The 21,768-nt window shown below is 36.7% G+C and overlaps 1 protein-coding gene across 1 annotated transcript in view; it reads left to right on the top strand.

The window, feature by feature from the left end:
* Positions 1–9,661: 9,661 nt before the first annotated feature.
* The window catches only part of LOC127410426 (neurexin-3b), a 491,153-nt gene continuing 479,046 nt past the window's right edge, over positions 9,662–21,768 (top strand). The window contains exons 1-2 of the mRNA XM_051645685.1: positions 9,662–9,775; positions 16,501–17,586. Coding sequence (XP_051501645.1) covers positions 16,890–17,586 — 697 coding nt within the window. The 5' untranslated portion in view covers positions 9,662–9,775; positions 16,501–16,889. The remainder of the gene's footprint in view (positions 9,776–16,500; positions 17,587–21,768) is intronic.

Here is a 21,768-nt window from a genome sequence, read left to right on the forward strand (position 1 = left end):
AGAGTGCATGAACTTTCGAAAGCAACATGTCGATTTCTAGTGAAATCATGTTGCATTCTTTTATACCTTCATATACATTTTAACCTAAAATCGTGATCTAAGAAACATTTCCATGGATATGTTATATGCCAATTCCCCTTATATCATTCTTTTTACAGTATTCCTCAAAAAAGGGTGCTGTGTTTTTGTGGGATTTTACAGATACTTAATAACCGTCTTCACTTTTATGTGGATATGTCAGCTTGAGGCATTTCACAGTATATAACATCTTCCAGAAGGATCTGATCGAACTTGAGGTATTTGGGAATTTTCTCATGCTCTACAGTATATGCCTCCCAAAACATATTCTGTTTTTGGCCTTACTTTCCTTCTGCTGTTTAAAAAAAAAAAAAAAAAAAAATGTATATATATTTCTCCTCTGTAAAAGCATACTCTTTTATGGGTTTTCAGAGAGTCTTTGGCGAATTTTGACAAAGCACCGTGAATAACGTGTTGTTCCGTTGAATTAAAATTTATCAGCCACTGTCCTCTGGCTGTGCTAATGCAAGTATAAAAGACTTGTACTGTACTGCACTGCAATGTACTGCACTGCACTAAACATAATTATTGGAGAAAGTAGCTTTGATCCTGTTGGGGAGAAATGCCTAAATACATACTAAATAATATCCATTAAGGACCTAGTTCTTTTTCCTTCTGGTCTAGGAACAGTCACTGCGAATATTCTTTTTGAAGCAAGAAATAAAGGTAATTTAAAACATTTGTCAGGTTGTATTTCTAATTTTCTCTGGGCCATTTTTTTATCATTATATTTTTTCACATGTGGTCTATTTATAATGTTAGACAAGGCTTTTTCCCAGCCAACAATAGTCATAATTTAGTTTATCATGTCCATTTACCATCCTCTCTCTTACCCTTTGAAATAACCAGGCAGTTTTTGTTGCTGTATCTTTAAAACTTTTATGTAAACACCCTCTTCAATAAGTAAAGGCATTATTTTTGCAAGCTGTGTATTTGCTGTCGGCTCAAACATAGTTTGTGCTGCCCTATCCTTCAATAATAGCATCTTTGCAAAGCTTGAATTATATTGTGATTCACAACTGATTTACAAAATAATCCACTCTGAAATATGCGCTAAAACTGAAAAGATCACACTGAAATTATCATGGAGCTTGTTAAAAATAAAATTCTGCACTTTTTCCTAATGTTGTGATCCTTTCAAAGGATATACAGAGCAGCAGGTGTCAGATACAGCCAGTAACTGCAAAAGGTTTGGTGGACGTTACCATATTTTACTCTTATCATAGTTATAGTACTGTGCAAAAGCCTTGGCACATTAGATGTTTAACAAAAACATTTGTCTTAAGATGGTTATTTATATCTTCAGCTTAAGTGTGTGAATACGAAATATACATTTTAGACTCCAGAACATTCATTTTACAAATAGAATAGAAAAGAAGAACAGCAAGCCCTGCAACAGATGACATTGCCCCCACTGAACATCGAGTCAGTCTGGGATTACATGAAGAGACAGAAGCAGTTGAGACATAGATAGAAGAACTGTGGCGAATTCTCCAAGAAGCTTGGAACATCCTATCTGCCAACAACCAAGAAACACTGTGTCCATGTATACCTAGGAGAATTGGTGCTGTTTTGAAGGCAAAGGTGTTCACACCAAATATTGATTTTGTTTTTTTTTTATGTTTACTGGACTTAGTATGACGTTAATTGATAAATTAAAACTATTTATGGCATAATTTATGGTATGTCTGGGGAAACGGTTGCCTGGGCTTTGCTTTGTTAATAAATCCTACTGAACTGTTACCTCTGCTCTTGGGTTCTGTCTCTCCCCACCCTGACACCAACAGAGAAGGATCCACCAATCAGAGAACAGTGGCCAACAAAGCCCACCAAACAAGTCCAGCAGCGACTGCCCAATTCCATGACACACTGTGACGTAATTGAGTCAATCTCCTTACACTCTACATATACTGTATATTTGTACATATCTGAATATTTTGCAGTAAACCTAAAATATATTGTTTCTATACTTATAATCAACAACCTAAATTCAGTAGTTTTATATACAGTATTTCTATTGTTTTAATTCAGTTACTTCATTCACAATGCTTCATAGGACTGTACTTAGTGCCCTTGTAAAAGATGATAAGTACACAGTCTTGTCTCTTTGTTTTTTTATCCGATTTTCAAATATTTTTTTGATTCAAATCAAAGTTTCTAATGCTGTGATTTACCTCAGAACTGGTTGGTTTTGTTCATGAGTTAGAACCCTTTAAGTAAGGATACTATGAAAAGCCTATAGTAAAAATTCATGGGAAAAACACTTTCTGAACCCAGACAGCTTAAAAAGTGGGCAGGCACTGTTGCACTCTTGAAAGTTGTTGAAAGTTATGTACGTCAGCGTATGAAATGTAAAAGCACCACTGTCAAATGCAGAGAATGTTCGGTGGCTTGGAGATATACACGCAGTTATTTGCTATTTGATGTAAAAAGCTTTCATAATCTGATATTTTTCTTAAAAATTATTATGTTTTGTGCTTAGTTAATTATTCATTAAGTTAATTCTCAGTTCTTAGGTAGCAGTTTGAGCAAGTTTTGGGATCAATGTTGCAGATACCAAAAATATTAGTCTGTGCTTCCACACTTTTGAAAAGCACCAGCCGCCACTGGTATCTATCCTACTTTATTTTCTGAACAGCAAATAAGTGTTGTTGACATATAAATGTAATCGGTTGTATGTTATTGAATTTGGGTTTCTGATGTGATAAATCCAAGGATGGATTTCATGGTTTAGTTTCAATAAATATATATTTTTTTTTTTTTTTTTTGGACTGGAGAGGAAGTTTTGAGTTCTAAAAATTAAATTGTGTTTTCACAGTACATTGAACTTTTATACCAAAACATCAAGGAAAATGTTATTCCTCATGGAATAATATGGAATGATGCACCCAAAATCATTCCCATACCACAAAAAAGAACATTTAAATACACCTCGCTTAACCCAGAAGGTGTCAAATGGAGAGTAAAGCACCAGCGTCAGCTTGCCAAGGTGCCATGGGTGCTAAACGATTGGTTAATAGCACTTAGACTGAATCAGCAGGAAGGTGTGTGAGAGCTCACCATGGATTTTTGCAAACCTGCACCTGTAAACCAATGACTGTGTATGTGTACCCACACCTACAGTGCATACACAAACACACTAGCCATCTGGTGAAAGTCTGTTGCACCTGGATATCAAACAGTCATGCTGACAGGAGGGCAGGCTGGCAGGGGATAAGTGAATGCATCTGGACCTGTAGAGTGATGGAACATGCCAATGGTCTGCTTTATTAAATAGCATGACAGACCACTCAGCATGCCACTGACAACAGACAGTTAATCGTCCAATTTTCATGGCAGCAAGATTTACATATACAGTATGCCTGTCACATGAGGGTATGGACTATTCTGAGAGTAGTTGCTGGAAGACTTGGTGCAGAGGTGCAAGGTGCAGAGTGTATGAATTGTGTGTGACAATGAACAAAGTGGAAATATAGAAATGATTTTGAATTTGTTGAGTGGAAAAGTGTTTTAGAACGCAACTTAAATGGAAGTTATTAGTAACTTGATTACTTATTAAAAAGTAATCAGTAAAGTAATCTGATTACAAATTTTAGATAGGTATGTAGTAATTAGTGGATTACTTAAAAAAAAAATTAGTTGCTTTGCCATTTGCCAAACTAAACTGTTTAAAACATTAATTTTGTTTACTAAGTTTATAAAGTTCATGCTCATTTTTCATCAAGTTTAAATGCTTCACATTTATTCTGAAATTATAATATTTTAAATAATTTGTTAATTATTTAAAAAAGATTACTCACTTGAGTTTGATGGAAATTTGTCATACAGTTGAAATGTGTTAATCTTCAAAATAGTCTGAAATATATATTTTTTTAAGTGCGGCACATAAATTAAACACTTATTGTCACCTTTAAAATGTCTCTAATGATAAAGGAGTGTTTCTCAGGTAAAAAGGCAATTTGAACCATGAGAATAGTTGCTAATAGAATAGCTCATTGTGTTACAATTTGGTCAAATCAAATGCTTTTCTGAGGACTGAAACAACAAATTAACCAGGACATTTCAATGCTGGCTATGATTCATCAGTCATCTTATGGTCATATTTAGTAGTGGGACTAAACACACTGACAGCGAATGTATGGTGCATTCTATTCTATTGCTTTATAGCAAAAAGCATAATATTTCTGCATAGAGTGTCTGCCCTATCTTGGAGACCTCTGCTTCAGGTGTCAGGAATGTGGCTGTCTTATAGAGTCTCCGGGGCTCCTTCACCTGTCTCGGCTGAAGGATGTTCCTCCTAATTATGACAGAGAAGCTGCAGGGCAGAGAGCATTAGCTTCAGACACTGTGGGGAAACAAGAGGCAGGAAACAGTTGTGGAAGAATGTGTTTCTTTAAATTTGGAAAGAAGCAGAGTTGTGGGTGGATTTTTTGTTGGGTTGATGTGGCACTTTTTGTGGGACTGTCTTTGATTTGGAGAGAGCTGCATGCGAACATTTAAAAGAAATATAAGAAGTGGCTAGGTCCTGGCAGTAACAGAAAGCTAGTTAGATTTTTATTTATTTTTTTGTCTCTTGCTGTTTATTATCCTTGATGAGACTGTGGCAGCCGGGCTTGGCGACAGTTTGGAACTGGTTGAGTGAAATAAAATTTGACTCCTCTATGTTTTATGTGCTGGTGTGTTGTGTGGGGCTGCTCTAAAAGTAATGTAGTAAAGCGAGCTCTATGGGATAATGAATTGTAGCAGATGGTGTCCTGGAAAGTGTACAGGTGTCTTTGGAGAGGTGTAGTTGAAGGAAGATGAACAGTCTCTGTAACCCTAGGAAAGAACAGCTCCATCCATACACACACACTCACAAACACACACACACACACACACCACACAAGTCCTATATAATGAAAACAAAAGTTGTTTCTCTTCTGACACTCATTCACAAGCAGGTGCAACTTGTCTGTGTGTGCTGTTGTGGTGAAGAACAGTTCTATATAACAAAATTGTATATAACAAAATATCAAACCAAGTGCCAATTATTTTAAAGGAAAATAGCATAAGTACACTTTTCAAACCAAACATGTTGCAAAAAGAAGTTTAAGTTTTTATAGAACTAGATAAATGAAAAAAAGGTCAACAATGTTTACACTTTCTGGTTGTCAAACATGTCTAGGTCCTGCTTGGACACTTTCACTAGATTTCAACAAATGATTCCATTTCTACGAGAAAAGATCATTGTAGAAATATTTACTTGGGCATGCCTAAAGCTCACTGGAAATCCTTTTAGGTCATTATACATGACGTTTGGGTGCTTTGGAAGGTCGTCCGAAACCAGAGTCCTTATGAGCTGCCTTCACACGTAAATCAATGCCTGTATGAAGTCATTGCCTGACTAGGCAGTGAGGCATCAAGGCAGCTTAGCTTCGGATGCAGCCCATTAATCCACTAAACATCACCTTGGGATCCTTTTGTTAAAGTAACTGAAAAAAAAAAGTGAAATTAGTTCTGAGATAACGTATATGATTATTTGTTTGCAGATGCCACTTGGTGTGATATTTTGTTATAATGCAATGGCATTTTATACATTTTGGGTGTTTTAACTGTCCAAATACTTTTTAGGGCTACTGTAAATGCCCAAACTGTCATAGCTTAAATGATTGTGAATTGCATGCCAGGGCTGCAGAGTGACATAGCAACTAAGAAACTGCAGAGATCCCAGTGCTTTTTACTGTTTCTGTATTTTGAAGTTAGGCTCTTACCCAGCACTGCAAATCACTTTGGTTAAAAGACCTGATAAAGTAAATATTCCAAATGCAACTTAATGCTTATTTAAGCCTCATGTGATATTTTGCAACATGCAAACAATAACTCCCAGAACTTTTCTGTTGGTGTACAAATATGGAGTGCTATGTTTACATGTTTCCTGCGAGCGTGTGCATTTGCTTTCTCTTGCGTGTTCCCACTGGACTTATTAAGCCGCGTCAGTGATCTTTTCAATAACATTTACATTTAAATAGGTTGCCAGAACTACCTAATATGTTACTACACTGGACTATATTAATTTTGATCTGAGAGTTGGAGAACTGACTGGAGATCTCCGGTTGGTGAATTAAGTAGAATTTTAAATGTTAATGAAATGAAAATGTCCCTTGTGCGACCTTAGGGACATTTTTGTCTTTTTTATTTATTTATTTATTTTTTTTATCATTTTGGCTGTGTTAATGCAGTATAAAAACGACATAAATTTAGCTAAAGGTGTGTATTTTTGGAGGAATTTTGGAATTTCGACTTCAGTTCCTATTATGCATCTATAATATACTGTGTACACAAAATAGTTACACTCAGGACCTTAAGGACAAAAATGTCAACATTGAAACCCATTAAAACTGCAATATTTCACCCCAGTGCCATTTAAGCATAAAATCATGAATTCTGTGATATTATGCTTTCATTCCATAGCCCTGGCTTAAAAATTTAAATCTGTGTTGTATATATATATATATATATATATATATATATATATATATATATATATATATGTATGTATGTGTGTGTGTGTGTGTGTGTATGTATATGTGTGTATGTATGTATGTATATATATATATATATATATATATATATATATATATATATATATATATATATATATATATACATACACACACACATACACACATACATATATATATATATATATATATATATATATATATATATATATACATATACATACATACAAATATACATATCTTTGAATATATACGTACATATACATACATACATACATACATACATACACACACACACACACACACACACACACAAGTAGTCCAAATCTAAATACAAATCGGTTATATACAGTGCAAGGGAATGTAATGGCAGAAGAGGTAGGATGTGTTGGATAATATAAAAAGACTAAGCTGTGTATTGCACATAACTATTGCTCAAAGGGGCAGTTTTAACTGTTCATGAGATGGATAGCCTGAGGGAAAAATCTGTTCCTGTGCCTGACGGTTCTGGTGCTCAGAGCTCTGAAGCGTCGGCCAGAAGGCAACAGTTCAAAAAGGTAGTGATCAGGGTGAGTGGGGTCCAGAGTGATTTTTCCAGCCTTTTTCCTCACTCTGGAAGTGTATAGTTCTTGAGGGGAGGGCAGGTGGCAAACAATAATCCTCTCAGCAGTTGAACTCTCCTTTGTAGTCTTCTGATATCCAATTTCAGAAGTGCAGAGGACAGACTCAGTGACTGCTAAGTAGAACTGTATCAGCAGCTCCTGTGGCAGGTTGAACTTCCTCAACTGGCGAAGGAAGTACAACCTCTGCTGGGCCTTTTTCACAGTGGAGTCAATGTGGGTCTCCCACTTCAGGTCATGTGAGATGGTAGTGCCCAGGAACCTGAATGACTCCTCTGCTGCCACAGTGCTGTTTAGAATGGTGAAGGGGGACAGTGTTGGGGGGTTCCTCCTAAAGTCAACAGTCATCTCCACCATTTTGAGTGTGTTCAGCTCAAGGTTGTTTTGACTTCACCAGACAGCCAGCTGTTTAACCTCCCATCTGTATGCAGACTCATCACCATCTCGAATGAGGCTGATGACAGTGGTGTTGTCTGCAAACTTCAGGAGCTTGACAGAGGGGTCCTTGGCGATGCAATCGTTGGTGTAGAGGGAGAGGAGTAGTGGGGAGAGAACACATTCCTGGGGGGAACCAGTGCTGATTGTATAGGTGCTGAAAATGAATTTTCCCTGTCTCACAAGCTGCTGCCTGTCTGTCAGAAAGCTGGTAATCCACTGACAGATAGACGTGGGAGCAGAGAGTTGGTGTAATTTAGTCCGGAGAATAGCTGGGATGATGGTGTTGAAAGCCGAACTGTCCACAAAAAGGATCCTAGCATATGTCCCTGGTCTTTCCAGATGTTGCAGGACATGATGCAATCCCATGTTGACTGCATCATCCACAGACCTGTTTGCTCGATAAACAAATTGAAGGGGATGTAGAAAGGGTCCAGTGATGTCCTTCAGGTGGGCCAACACCAGTCTCTCAAATGACTTCATGACCACAGACATCAGGGCGACAGATCTGTAGTCATTAAGACATGGATGTCAGAGTGTGTTTTGCATGTGTGAATTGAGAAGTTTGTATGTGTGGGCAGGTTTGGGTGGTTTACGAGGACATTTTTCAGGTTACAAACTGGTAATTACAAGGGTATTATGCTATAAATGTGTTTTATGAGGACATTTCTAGTGTCCCCATAATTCAAATCACTTAAAAAACATACTAAACTATGTTTTTTTTTTTTAAATGTAAAAATGCAGAAAGTTTTTTGTGAGGGTTAGGTTTAGGGGGTAGGGTTAGGGGATAGAATCTGTAGTTCGGACAGTATAAAAATCATTATGTCTATGGAGAGTCCTCTTAAGGATAGCCGCACCAACGTGTGTGTGTGTGTGTGTGTGTGTGTGTGTGTGTGAAAAACAACAGTGGCATAAACTGGCATTTAAAGGGTAAAAATCCTGAAATTGGATGAATATTTACTAGTTATGATCAGGACTAATGTTGGTTAAAAAAGTCAGTGAAACTGGAAAATGATATTAATATATAATATTTATGGCAGTTTTTTTATGCTGACATTTTTGTCCTCTAAGGTACTGAGTGTGAGTTTTTATTTATTTTATTTTATTATCTGACACTGCAAAAAAACAATTATAATGCAGCAAAATCAATGTTGTTGCTAATCATAGCCATATCCCAGACTGTGATAATAAAAAAAATAAATAAAAAAAAAAAAAACAATTCCCCTTAGCATTTAGTAAAAAAAAATACAAATTATATATATATATATATATATATATATATATATATATATATATATATATATATATATATATTATTATTATTATTATTATTATTATTATTATTATTAAAAAACAACAGTGAATGAATATTTGGTAGTTATGATCAGGACTGATGTTGGTTAAAAAAATTAACTCATTGCAAGTGGAAAATAACATTAATATATAATATTATTATGGCATTTTTTTTTTTTTTTTGACGTGGACATTTTTGTCCCCTATGGACCTCTGAGTAACTTTTTTAAATTGAAGCACAAGGGTTAAGATCTGTGCAGTTACAGAACTGTGGAGCTTTTCAGCACCATGGAGAGTTCACCAAAATTTCTCCAGCCTTCCAAGAAAACCGTTTACCACTCAAAATATGTCTTATCAAGTCAATATATGACTTCTGAAACCGAACAAATCGATCCAAGCAAACAAACATTAACAGTTAAACGACGTTGATATGTAAATATGTTACACATCCACCCACATCCGGGACTTTTCTCAATTCATTTTTGTGCAGAAACATTGGTGGTATGTGGAAGACGTATGATGTAATGAGGATAAGACATTAATATTCACCTAAGTAATGATACCTGAAGGGGATTCCTTGACGGGAACCGCTTTATTTGTCTTTTGTACGTCTTTAAATGGCGTGTTTAATGTAAGTAGTGGGCTGGCGTGAGCGCGTCAGTCGCACGGAGGAGAGAGCGAGCTTGGGAAACGCGGACGCGCGGATGCGGATTATCCCGCTACACTAGACCTGACCTCAACATCACTACAGCAGCGCTCCATCACTCGCAACGTGGATTTAACATTTTTGAAAATATCTGTGAATTAACCGCATTCTCTTACGGGACAGTGCATTCTTCTGCGTATAAGGTAAAGCAAAACTACTTTAAGACGTTTAGAGAGTTTAACAGATGCGTTTTGGCTCATATCACATTACACATGTCTCATATGTCATGTCACACTTCTGCGATCCTCATTTATATTTTCAGAAATATACTTATTTTTAAACTAGAGAAGTAGCTTTCGTCCATTTGCCCAGGGATAGCTCTGAGCTTCTAATGTAAAGGTTTTTATTATTATTATTATTATTATGATTATTATTATTATTATTATTATATACATTTGAAGACGCTTGTTCGGAACGTGAAACAAAATGAAAATTCCTATTCATTTTGTTCCTATTATATCCATATATAAACATTGTGAAATTGTTCCTGGATGTGTGAGGATCCACTGTCATTGCTCAGAAAGAGGACTGAAGGATGCTTTCAGCAGTCCGAACATGAACAACTCTCTCTCTCTCTCTCTCTCTCTCTCTCTCTCTCTCTCTCTCTCTCTCTCTCTCTCTCTCTCTCTGCTTTAACAGATCAAAAGTTAGATAGACCTTATACATGCTCAAAGTTTTACCTTTAGCCTATAAGAAAAAGTATTTAAAGGTGTGCATAAAAAAGACTGAGTTGAGATCAAATTGCTTTATTCTTTATATATTATCAAGTAGACCCATTGCGTAAAATACAACATACATTAGATACTTGCACGAAAAGGCGCTTTATGTTCTCCAAACAACATAAGCAGCCCATCAGGATTCTATAGAAACTGCAGTGTTGTTTAGTACATCTCAAACACTGTTAAAATGCCTGTATTTTTTTTTTTTCTAAAGGCTTATTTATGAATCTAATCTGAGACATAGTTTTTATGATTAACAAATTCTCTTCCACAATGTTTGTACCACTGCAAATTAGCTACTGTTGTTCTGCAGGTTGCTGTGGTTTGCTTATTTGTTGTCCTCTGTGAAAGCATGTCAGGATGTATTTGATGACTTGATGCCAAATTGTCCTTTCAATAAGAGAAATTTTGCTCTTTTGAAAATTTGAGAGATAATGAATACAGGAGATAGTTGAGGGTGTATGCAGGAACTCAGCTGAGATTGACGTGACGTTGCAGAAAAGCCCATATACTGAGGAAAAATCTATTGTTTCTGTAGCTTAATGGGTAGATAGTACAAGTAGCATAAAGATTGTTGGTTTGAAAACACTAATAAACATGCTGATTAAATGTATTCCCTGAATGCACTGTATGTAGCTTTGAATAAAAGCATCTGAAATGCACAAATGTGCAACGTAACTGTATTCTGAATATAGGATAGACCATAGCTACTTGTCCCACTTTTTACTCCAGTGAATATTTCTCAGGGTAGGTTTATTTTTTAAAGTCTATTTCTGTTTATATACATACTTTGAAGTCTGGGATACAAAAAGCTATTGAACATTTCCACGAATATTACCCAGAAGAAAAGATAAAGTTCATTCAACAAACAGTGACTTTGTGTGGCGTAATGCACCAATAGCAGGGCATGTTGTCACACTATGTGGCGTAAGTTGTCACAATGAAACCCTGCCATTATACAGCCTGTTACAGGCATTTCAACAGCATTTAAAGGAATTTTCCAGGTTCAATTGAAGTTAAGCTCATTCAGCAGAATTTGTGGTATATTGTTGATTACCACCAAAAATGAATTTCGACTCATCCCTCTTTTTCTTTAAATAAATCAAAAATCAAGGTCACAGTGAGGCACTTAAAAAGGGAGTTAATTTGGCCAATTTTGGCCTAGGCCAAGGGTTAAAGGCAAAAATATAAAGCTTATATTTCATATGATATATTATATGTATTATAAAAGCACTTACATATTTTTTTATGTCAAAACTTGTGTATTATTGTTTCGTTTGATATGCCACTTTAAAAATTTTGTGCGCCAGCGTGCTGATAAACATGATGTCCACATATGTGGAAATTAGGACAGTATTCCCTCAAAAGTAAAAAAAAAAAAAATATATATTTTTAGTAATTTTGAAATACTTTCAACATGAACACATTTGTGGGTCATTTTGTATTTATTTAATAGAAATTTTGTTATATTTTATTTTGTTATTACTGTACAATACGATTCGATTCATTAACATTAGTAAATGCATTCCTATATTTATTGTGCATTTTCACATTAAGAATCAATGGGTTCATCTAAAAGCTGATAAAGTTTGTTTCAGAGGATTTATATGGAGTTAGGATGAAAATAAGGTGCATTTCGAACTGTTCTGAGACAAGTGCAGACAGACAGCACACTGGATGTTAAGTCATTAATTTGTTAAGGTGTTAAGTCACTAAATAGGGAGCAAGGGTACATCCTATAGCTTTCTATGCAGCTAAGCGCATTCACTCCTAAAATATAACCAAAAGTTCAGTCTCAGGTTGCAGATGATGTTTGGACCACTCAACATGTTTGGCAGACTTAGTCTAACTTAGTCCCGTGGTCCACATATGTGGACATCAATTATTTGGAAAACTATTTGCTCTAGAATTTTGTTTTTAATCACACAATTATGAAACAAAACAATTCATGAAATGACAAAAATGTGAAAAGGAACATACACAAATATCAAACCATTGTTTTGGCAAACAAATATTGTAGTTAATAAATGATATACATTTAAAACAATTGTGACAACTTGCTCCAATAAAATTGTGACAACTTACCCCATCCTGACATTTATGAAAAATATATATATTTTATTATTTTTTTGCCCAGAGAGAGACAAAAAAAAAAAAAATGCCGGCAATGGCTGTAAATCACTCAAGGCGGATGGAAGACCTTTCCTCTGATAGTTACTGTATGTGTAAGCTTTTCATACTTGTATGCCTTTTGGGAACCCAATGCAACACTTATTCTATGGAATATTAAGCAACATATGGCAAAACATATACCTAATGTACATTCTAATTCCTCAGGTTTCATGTCTAAACTTAGCCCTTAATGTTTTACTTAATAAAAGGGATATTTTATACTTATGCCCTAAGCAGCACTTTAAAATCCTGTCTTAATGTCTTTTGAACAATAAATGTCACAGACTACTGCTCTGTAGAGTTCTTATTGGATCTATATCATTTGTAACCCAATAGTGTGTATTTTGTTTGTAATAAATCCTCGATGTGAGTGCTGCCAGACACATGGCAGTCGTAATGGGCTCCAAGTTAGGATCGGGTTTCAGGCCAGCCCATTCCCAGTACATCAGCCTTCACAGGAAGTCCTTTTAAAAAATTCTTCTCTATGATGGCTTGCTTATTAGGGTGGCGTGTATGGTAAATGGCTTGACTGTGGCCACTGCATTCTGCTCCACTCACCCTTTTCACGTTTCGTCTCAAATCTTATGGAGAGCTCGTTCCCCATTGAAACACAGACAAGGCCTACTATCGCTCAGGAGACGGTCCACACATCCGTGTTGGTATCAGTTCCCTTAATTCAATAGCTGGCTGCCAGGGAGAGATTAACTATTCAGGGCTGGTAGTTAAGGGGCTATTGTGTTGCACCACTATGGAACATCTATGATTGGGGAGGCTTTTGTCTACGGGGGCTCCATGCCAAAGCAACAGCCAGGTCAGGGACGGATGGAATTCTACACACACGTATCGCTCCATCAGACATCTGTCAACTCACTGCGTGTGTTGTTAATACTTAGGTGTTGCATACAGCAAATGTTTCACTGTGGGGTTTGTGGCAACTTGTATTTTGCAAAATGTAAATTCAGTGTTAAAAGTGAAATAGTTACTTGTATAGAAGGCAAGCATTATTTTAGAGAAAAATGCTTTACTAGCGTCTCTAAAATAAAAACATGATGTCTGTTTGTATGTCTGTTTAACATACTAACAATAAAAACAATCTTTAAAGGTAAAATGTGTAATTTCTGTGCTACTAGCTGCACCAAATGGAATTGCGTGAATAATGATAGTTTTCAAAAAGGTTTCCCAAACATTTCCCTGTTTATGGCTGCATGATTGTGACAAAAATCATAATTGTCAATTCTTTCCCTTGATATTGTAAATGCAATTTATTTTGATAATAGAATTTACATTGAAATACTTGTTTTGGGTGGATCAACTGCATGCCATGTTCTTTATGTTGGCTACACATTCAAAACAAGCTGAGAACTGTGTTCCTGAATGACTTTATTGCTGTTTTATACATCAAGACTAAACAGTTGACTTCGCATTGGCCCTCTTAAAAGTATTAAAAAACAAAGTTATTTGTCTTATCAGACAAATAGGTAGTCCCACCCCAAACAGGGGTGTGAAGTGTGAGTGTTTAAATAAAAAGAGCAAAGTTTTGAAAGCACCACTGAGCCACAGTCATTACATTCTTCAGTAACTCAACCTATGAATGGCTAACTTGTAGTGGTCTGTAAGTGTGTAGCTCACATTGTGGAAAGCAAGGGTAAAAAACTGGAAATTTATGTCAGTCAAGCTGAACTCATGAGGCGTATCAGACAACATAGTCAGAGGCATTACTGTAGGCTACTATTTATGCGTTCATGCATATGATATTTTTGAAATCACTCACTCACCATTCAGTACATATTGAATGCTATGTGTGAGCATAAATGAGTGAATTCAGACAAAGTTATAGAAGCAACTGCACTTTGTGAGTCACATTAGCCGCATTTCCACTATTGGACCAATTGAGGGCATTCTTCTGCGTGCCAGGACTAGTTGTGTTCCCACTGTCACTTCCGGGGCTGCATCGGGGCCAACGGCCAATCGCCCTGGCCTGCCGATTACCCTTGGGCCAAAGAATTGCAACTGGGGATTGAGGCGGTGTCAGTGTCAAAGGTGGAGTTTTGCTGAGTCAGGTCCGAGGTTTCAGCACCAAGATACTCATTTCCCAATTTTTCATATTTAGCTACCAGCTTACCTCAACAGATCAATGGAGACTGGAGAATCATCAGTATTGGTCAGTAGACGAAATCAGGGCTTTTCTGAATATTTGGGCTAATGAAAATGTGCAACTTCAGATTGACTCGGCATTTGCCGAATGAAGACGTGATTATGTATATTGTCCCGAACTTGCCAAGATGTGTATCCAGTGCACAATGTTACAGGTTGGGGGAAAAAAAAGTTGCGGACACAGCACAAATTCATGTTCATTTAGAGGAATAGCTTCTCTCCTGGGTCTGATACCTCAGCTTGTGTTTCCCTCTTGCTTGTGAAATGGGCAGGGTGTGTGACATTGGCACCAGGGTGGTATATTATGGGTGGATATTAGTGTAATGCTGCGGGACTATTGGCCCAGTGGTGGGAATACAGATAGGTTTTGGTCTCGCGGCTTGAGGTATGAGGCTTTTGGCACCGGCTGACCAGTTAATTGCATTGCCTCGCACTGGCCCAATAGTGGAAATGCTGCTAATGTGTCCCGAATGAAGAAAAACAACCTGAAATACTTTTTGATCATTCATACTGAAATTAATTTCCGAAAATAGGATTTGAATCAGATCTTAATCCACATATGGCTGTGGTTTAGATTTTGTTTGTAAAAGCTAATCTTTTTTTTTTTTTTTTTCATGAAAAGTGATTGTGGCTTCATTTTTTGCTAAATTATATTACGTGGTTCCTTAAATGTATAAAACAAAGCAAGTACATTTTTCACCCAAAACAGATGAGGTTTTGAAGGTTAATGCCCAATCTATTTTTAATAATCAAAACCTACCTACCTAACCTAAACCTTAAACCTAAACTTAATCAATAGTGTGATAAAAAGCAAATGTGAAATTAATGCATGCTCTTCAGGACCCATACCCTGATCCTTTGCATCACAAGTGCAACACTCTATCAGTTGAGCTACTTTGCAGTTTGATCACATTTGTATAAGCTTGTAAATGTAATGGTTATGTAATGCAGTAGTTCTCAAACTTTTTGACTCCAAGGCCCGCCATGTAGGCTATTAGATATTTATAAGACATATCTATTATAAGATATTTCCTCTGCTACTTCTACTGTAATGAGAACCAAGCTTGTTTTTCAAAAATTTTTAATGTAAGAAACTACTAGCATCAATAGGTTAAAACAATTAATCATGATACATTTTCATGATTCCAAAAATGTCTAAAACTATATGTTCTTCATAAAAATGTTATTATAATTTTTTTTAGCTTTTTCAATAAGTTCAATTATTAATTATATACAAATTACAATAATCTACCTAATTTTAAATAATTTTAAGAGATGTTGAGGCCCCCCAGGAAGTGTGCTGAGGCCCCCTAGTGGGTCCCGACCCCCTGGTTGAGAACCACTGATGGAATGCATATGTTAAAATGTATCGCCATACAAGTCATGCAATTTAGTAAAAGTTTTTTGATGTCATAAAATAGCATTGTGTGAGAAACACGGCAAAAAGTGTTATTAAACTGATAATCTGCAGTTTTACTTGTGATTTGGGTGAAAGGAAATTAAAGTTGTTGTTTGTAGTGTCTCTAGTGTTCATTTCACCAGGAAAGTGCTGTGATAAGTACAACAAGCCTTGTAGAAATAATTGAGCAAAAATTTAGGTATAGGAATTAGATTCTACAAGGTTATTTATTTATTTGCAGTTTAGACTACAAACAACTAAACGGATCTGAGTTGAATATGAAAAAAAGCCTGCCTGTCAGAAAAAAGCCTAAGGGAATACATTAATTATAAAGGTGCCCATGTAATTATTGAATATTTGTCTGTATATTTCATGTCAAATTAACCTGATGGAAACCTGTGTGTATTTTTTCTTTTCTTCACAGATCTGGCATTAAAAGGCCCAATGTGGCCATTAACATGTGGCGATACAGAATCAGAACCAAAATGGAGCATCTTTCTTTTAATTCAGGAAGTCGACTCAAAGGAACATCATCAGTCAAGCCTCTCTAACGTGGAAGCTGAGCATTTGACCTCCTCTTATCTCAAGGCTCTTCAGTCTGTTTAGAATTCATCCTAGTGCCCTTAAACAGGATTTAGGATAGCATGTGTCAGGAACCTCAATGGCCTTACCTTCTTCGCCCATATGGTTATCACCTAAAGGATCCAATGTTTCTTCAATGAACTCCACATCATTTGCAGGAAAAAATAATTAAGGAATTTGATTTGGTTTATTGCACAAGGAACCCTTGTGATTGCATAATCATTTGCTACCATGCCTCCCCTTTGCCGGCCCCATTGTATACTATTGCTGCTCAGCACCATCTTGAGCCTCGGTTTAGGCCTGGAGTTCACAGGATCCAAGGGTCAGTGGGCACGTTATCTTCGCTGGGATGCCAGCACCAGAAGTGACCTCAGTTTTCAGTTCAAAACCACTATATCAAATGCTTTGGTTCTCTACTTTGATGACGGAGGATACTGTGACTTTTTGCTTCTGACCATTGAGGAAGGTAACCTGAAGTTGCATTTTAGCGTGGACTGTGCAGAAACCACAATAACCTCCGACAAGATGGTCAACGATAGTCGCTGGCACTTCGCTACCATCAGCAGGCACAACTTGCGAACCGTGCTGGTGCTGGACGGAGAGTCCAAGGTGGACGAGGTGAGACCACAAAGGCAGTTCATGAAGATCGTCAGCGACCTGTATCTTGGAGGAGTGCCTCAAGACATTCGGACATCTGCCCTAACACTACCGGCGGTTAAGGAGATGGCACCGTTCAAGGGGATTATTACAGACTTGGGTTATGGGAATCAGGTTCCCACACGCCTGGGGAGCCAAAAGGTTCAGTTAGAGATGGAAGGCTTGTGTACGGAAAACCCCTGTGAAAATGGAGGAAGCTGCATCATGGCTGACGGTGAACCTTACTGTGACTGCTCCAAAACAGGATATGTAGGTCATTACTGTAATGAAGGTAAGAACATTTCTCTCCAACATCTAACTCAGACATGTATTATAAGAAGACACTATTTTTATTTAATTTATTAAAGTAATGATATGTTTACAGAAAAATCTCAGCAACTGATGACCCTAAAGTCAACATGGAATCAAAACTGACTCTTTTGTTTACTTTCTTAATACATGCTCCGGGTCTTATTGTGCACAATTCGTCAGTGAACGTTATTCTAAATAAATAAAAAATGTGTCTTCCAAATTTTTCTTCAAAATATAATAAATTGCTCTGCCTCCTGGAATGACCTTCCTTTTCAGCTTGCAGGCTAATGGGCTACACAGTGTTAACCAATAGCCAAACAGCTATTTAGACATTGTTTTATTCAACTTGCATTCAGGTTTATCTCCATTTTGGTATGGAACACCCACTTTTCACAATTTTATTAATAAAAGTCCAATTTATGGAAGTAAAATGGATTATGAATGCCATTTCATGTTGACTTTAACATTGTTATTTTGAAATACTCCTGTAATTTATTATCTAACATCATTCAGCCCATGTATATACTGTATACATACCACTGCTAGCAAATTACACCTCACAATGCATTGTATCATAATTAAACTCATTAATTTGTGAAATTGTCATGGTGAGACTGTTTAGTTAGTATTCAAAGAACTGATTGTACGAAAGCATGCTACGTATACTGAATACATTCTTCCCTTGATAATGATTGTAGATGCAAGGTGCTGACTTGAAATGCAGATAAGTCTTTTAAATTATTTTAATTAATTGTAATATTTAGCTCATTGTGTAACATAAGGAATAATGTTCGAGTGTCCATTTATATCATCTGTGATTAACTCAAAAGAAATTGTGTTTACTTCAAACCTTCAAACAACACTTTCAGGGATGTCCATCTTCATTTTTTTGGTTTATTTTATATGGTCATAGTTACAGGTTAAATTAAAGTTTTCTTCCATCAAATATCCAGATCCTGCACATGTTACAGACAATGGAAGGTACACCACAATTTTAAGAGTCTACATTTTGATCTGAGATTAGAATTTCTGTTCTCTCGAGTTCTTAGAACAGTACATTTCTTGATTCTAGACGGTCAAGTCTCTTCTTTCAACTTCACTACAGCGTTGAGACCTACTTGGGATTATTCTCACTGTAGACTCACCAGCAGGTATTAAAATAAGACTCAAATATGATTATACTTTGGTGAATGCACATTGAATTGCCAAGAGACTTTGGAGCCGTGGTTATGAGCGATTACTCTTTTCATGTAGTGCCCTGTGTCTATAATTCCACATGAATCTCAATTTATTCAGCATATGAGTATAAAGGCATTTAGTCAGGGAGGGAATCAGCAGATACAGACTTAAATGCATATATCTTATTGGATTTCATGATCAAGCCCAAGCCCTTTAGCCTAATCACAGCAGCCCTGTGCCTCTATGCTCCTTCATGGATGTTAAAGGAATAGTTCACTCAAAAATGAAAATTATGTTATTATTTACTCACCCTCATGTCATTCCAGACTCATATGCTGTTATTTGGAACAACATGAGGGTTAGTTTTTGAGTGAACTATTCCTTTAAGAGATCAGGCTGTATGATCAGATCATCTTTGGATTAGGAAGATCACTCAGGGCTGGAGGGACAGTGAAGGATGCTGCTGCATCTCAGGCCTTCTGGCAACCCCCAGTCCTAAAAAATGCCCTTAATGAGGACCAGTCAGCATCAGCCCAGGGGAAGACTGAAGTGATAAATGTGAAGCTAGTGGACCTCTAAACTCAAAGCAGTGGGGTTTTGCTTGGCCCGTCCTGAGCAGTGACCGCAGGCCTGTCTTGGCTCCATCAGGCACCAGTCGTGTCCACAGATTAATGGATATGTCTAATAATGGATTGCTCTGCTGAGCAGAGGGAGTGTTTTATAATTAGGGGCGTAAACAAAGAGAAATGGCTAATTGCTGGTGGGCATTGGGGACAAATGATGGACTTAAATTTGGACTGACCTCACCTCACAGCTTGTCTGTGTGTATTCATGTTGCGTTAGTGTTGCTAATCACCTCTATGGGGTCAAATATTTAACAAAGTAACAAAGAAGAGCACCAAGATTGTTTAATGTTTGCCTATTGGTAATGAGTGATTACTAGGAAGTAATTGTGTTCACAAAGACAGTGCTGAGCAGAATTCAAAGGTTGTATTTTCCCTCTAAGATTACATTTTTACACCACTAATGATTAGGTTTGGGGTTGGGGTTTGGGTTAGAGGGTAGAGTTTATTAAAAATGCATTCTTTTGACTGTATTACATAATTTACAACAAAATATACTCATTAAACTTTCTTTTGGCAAAAATACTTGCAAAACTGTGGACATTTCATCCGAAAACGAAGCTCAAATGTTCCCATACGTAAAGTCAAGTGATATATTTGTATAGCATTTTTAACAACACACATCGTTTCAAAGCAGCTTTACGAAAAATTATGCTATAACAGAAAATGAAGCAATAATGTCTGTAATGTCTTATAGTCATTGTTATGTGGTTTAAAAAACTTTATTGTAGATTGTGCCTTAGAAAAAATAAGTAAATAATATTTGTATTTGGACTCCCAGTGAGCAAGCTGAAGGTGACTGTGGCAAGCAACACAAAACTCCAAAAGATGTTGGTTAATGGAGAAAAATAACCTTGGGAGAAACCAGGCTCACTGTGGAGGCCAGTTCCCCTCTGGCTAAACAACATGAATATAATGCCAGTATTAGTTATTATGTGTAGTACAAATCATAGTTTAAATTAGTAAACTAAGTAAATACATTCAACAACACTTCAAGCTTTGGCTGCTGGGGGTCCATGATTCGAATTTCTTTCAGCAGAGACTGATTTCAGCAGCAAAATGTTCAACCTACTTTTGCCAAGTCTTACTGGAGAAGCTAAATGAACAAGATAGTCTTGCTAGAGACAAAGCCTGGTGGCTACACCAGCATCCCATGCATTCAAAACACAACATATGTTGGTGACCAGATATGCTGTTCTTTGCAACAGGGCTGGGCAATCTGTCCAACCTGCGATTGTTTGCACGCAGACAGGCAGCTACATTGCAACAGGCTTGCGACCCTCAGAGCATGCAGATGGCAAAGGAAACCACATACCTCAGTGTGTATGAAAGAGCTAGATGGGCCCGCCACGCCACGCCAGTAGGAGCACAACCGTCATTATTATCATGCAGAAAATCTGTCTTAAACTGTGGGCAGATTAAAACAATATGCGCTTAGCCATTAAAAACATGCTCAGTCAGCCCTGACGATGTGGATCAGAGGGATCGCTGGCAAACTGTGCTGCAGCATTTAGGCCTTGAGATCACATAACAAACACACACATTTTACTGTGAATTCCAGCGATTAAATATAACAGTGAATCCTGTTTGATAAATGTATTTTCGTGCTTATTGGATTTTAGATGCATCACTTACTAAGCGTCTGTCTATTTAAAGGATAATTCACCCATAAATGAATCATTTACTCAACTTTATGTTGTTTCAAACCATAATGTTATTTATTTATTTATTTATTTTTGTGGAAATCGGGATTTTGTCAGATATAAATAGAGCTCCCTTTTGCACAATAGTCTGTCTTTTCAAACATATTTCTCAAAACAAATTTGGTAAAGTGTGAGCAGCAGGGTAAATTAAAAGGGGTTGCACATCTGCAGGGGTGTAAAGTAATTGAGAAAAATACTTAAGTATTATACTTAAGTATTATTTTTTGGGATTTGTACTTTACTCAAGTGCAATATGAACTACATATTTGTACTTAATTACCTTTCCAAAGAAAAAATATTTCTTTTTACTCCTTACAATTTTATTTAAATTTGAAAAGAACTCATTACATTTTCGCAGATAATTTTCTTTCATCTTACTGGACTGAAGCAGCCTTTTCACTGCATCCAACAAATGACAGATGACAGACCAGAGGTCAGTCATCTCAAATGGAGTGTTGCACAGAAGCTGTGTGGAGTTCCAACCATCTGCAGAGGCAGAATTCTGGATCGGATTTGAGCTTCGGATACATTGAAATATTTGTGAATGTGACCGCCAGACTAAATGTGATGTATTCATTCAAAACTATGAGCACGAAGTTAGAAACACTGACAGATTTTGTCCTAAACTTCATTCTAAAAGCCTGCTACTTCTACAGA

Source organism: Myxocyprinus asiaticus, chromosome 19 (genome assembly GCF_019703515.2).
Source record: "Myxocyprinus asiaticus isolate MX2 ecotype Aquarium Trade chromosome 19, UBuf_Myxa_2, whole genome shotgun sequence".
NCBI lineage: Eukaryota > Metazoa > Chordata > Actinopteri > Cypriniformes > Catostomidae > Myxocyprinus > Myxocyprinus asiaticus.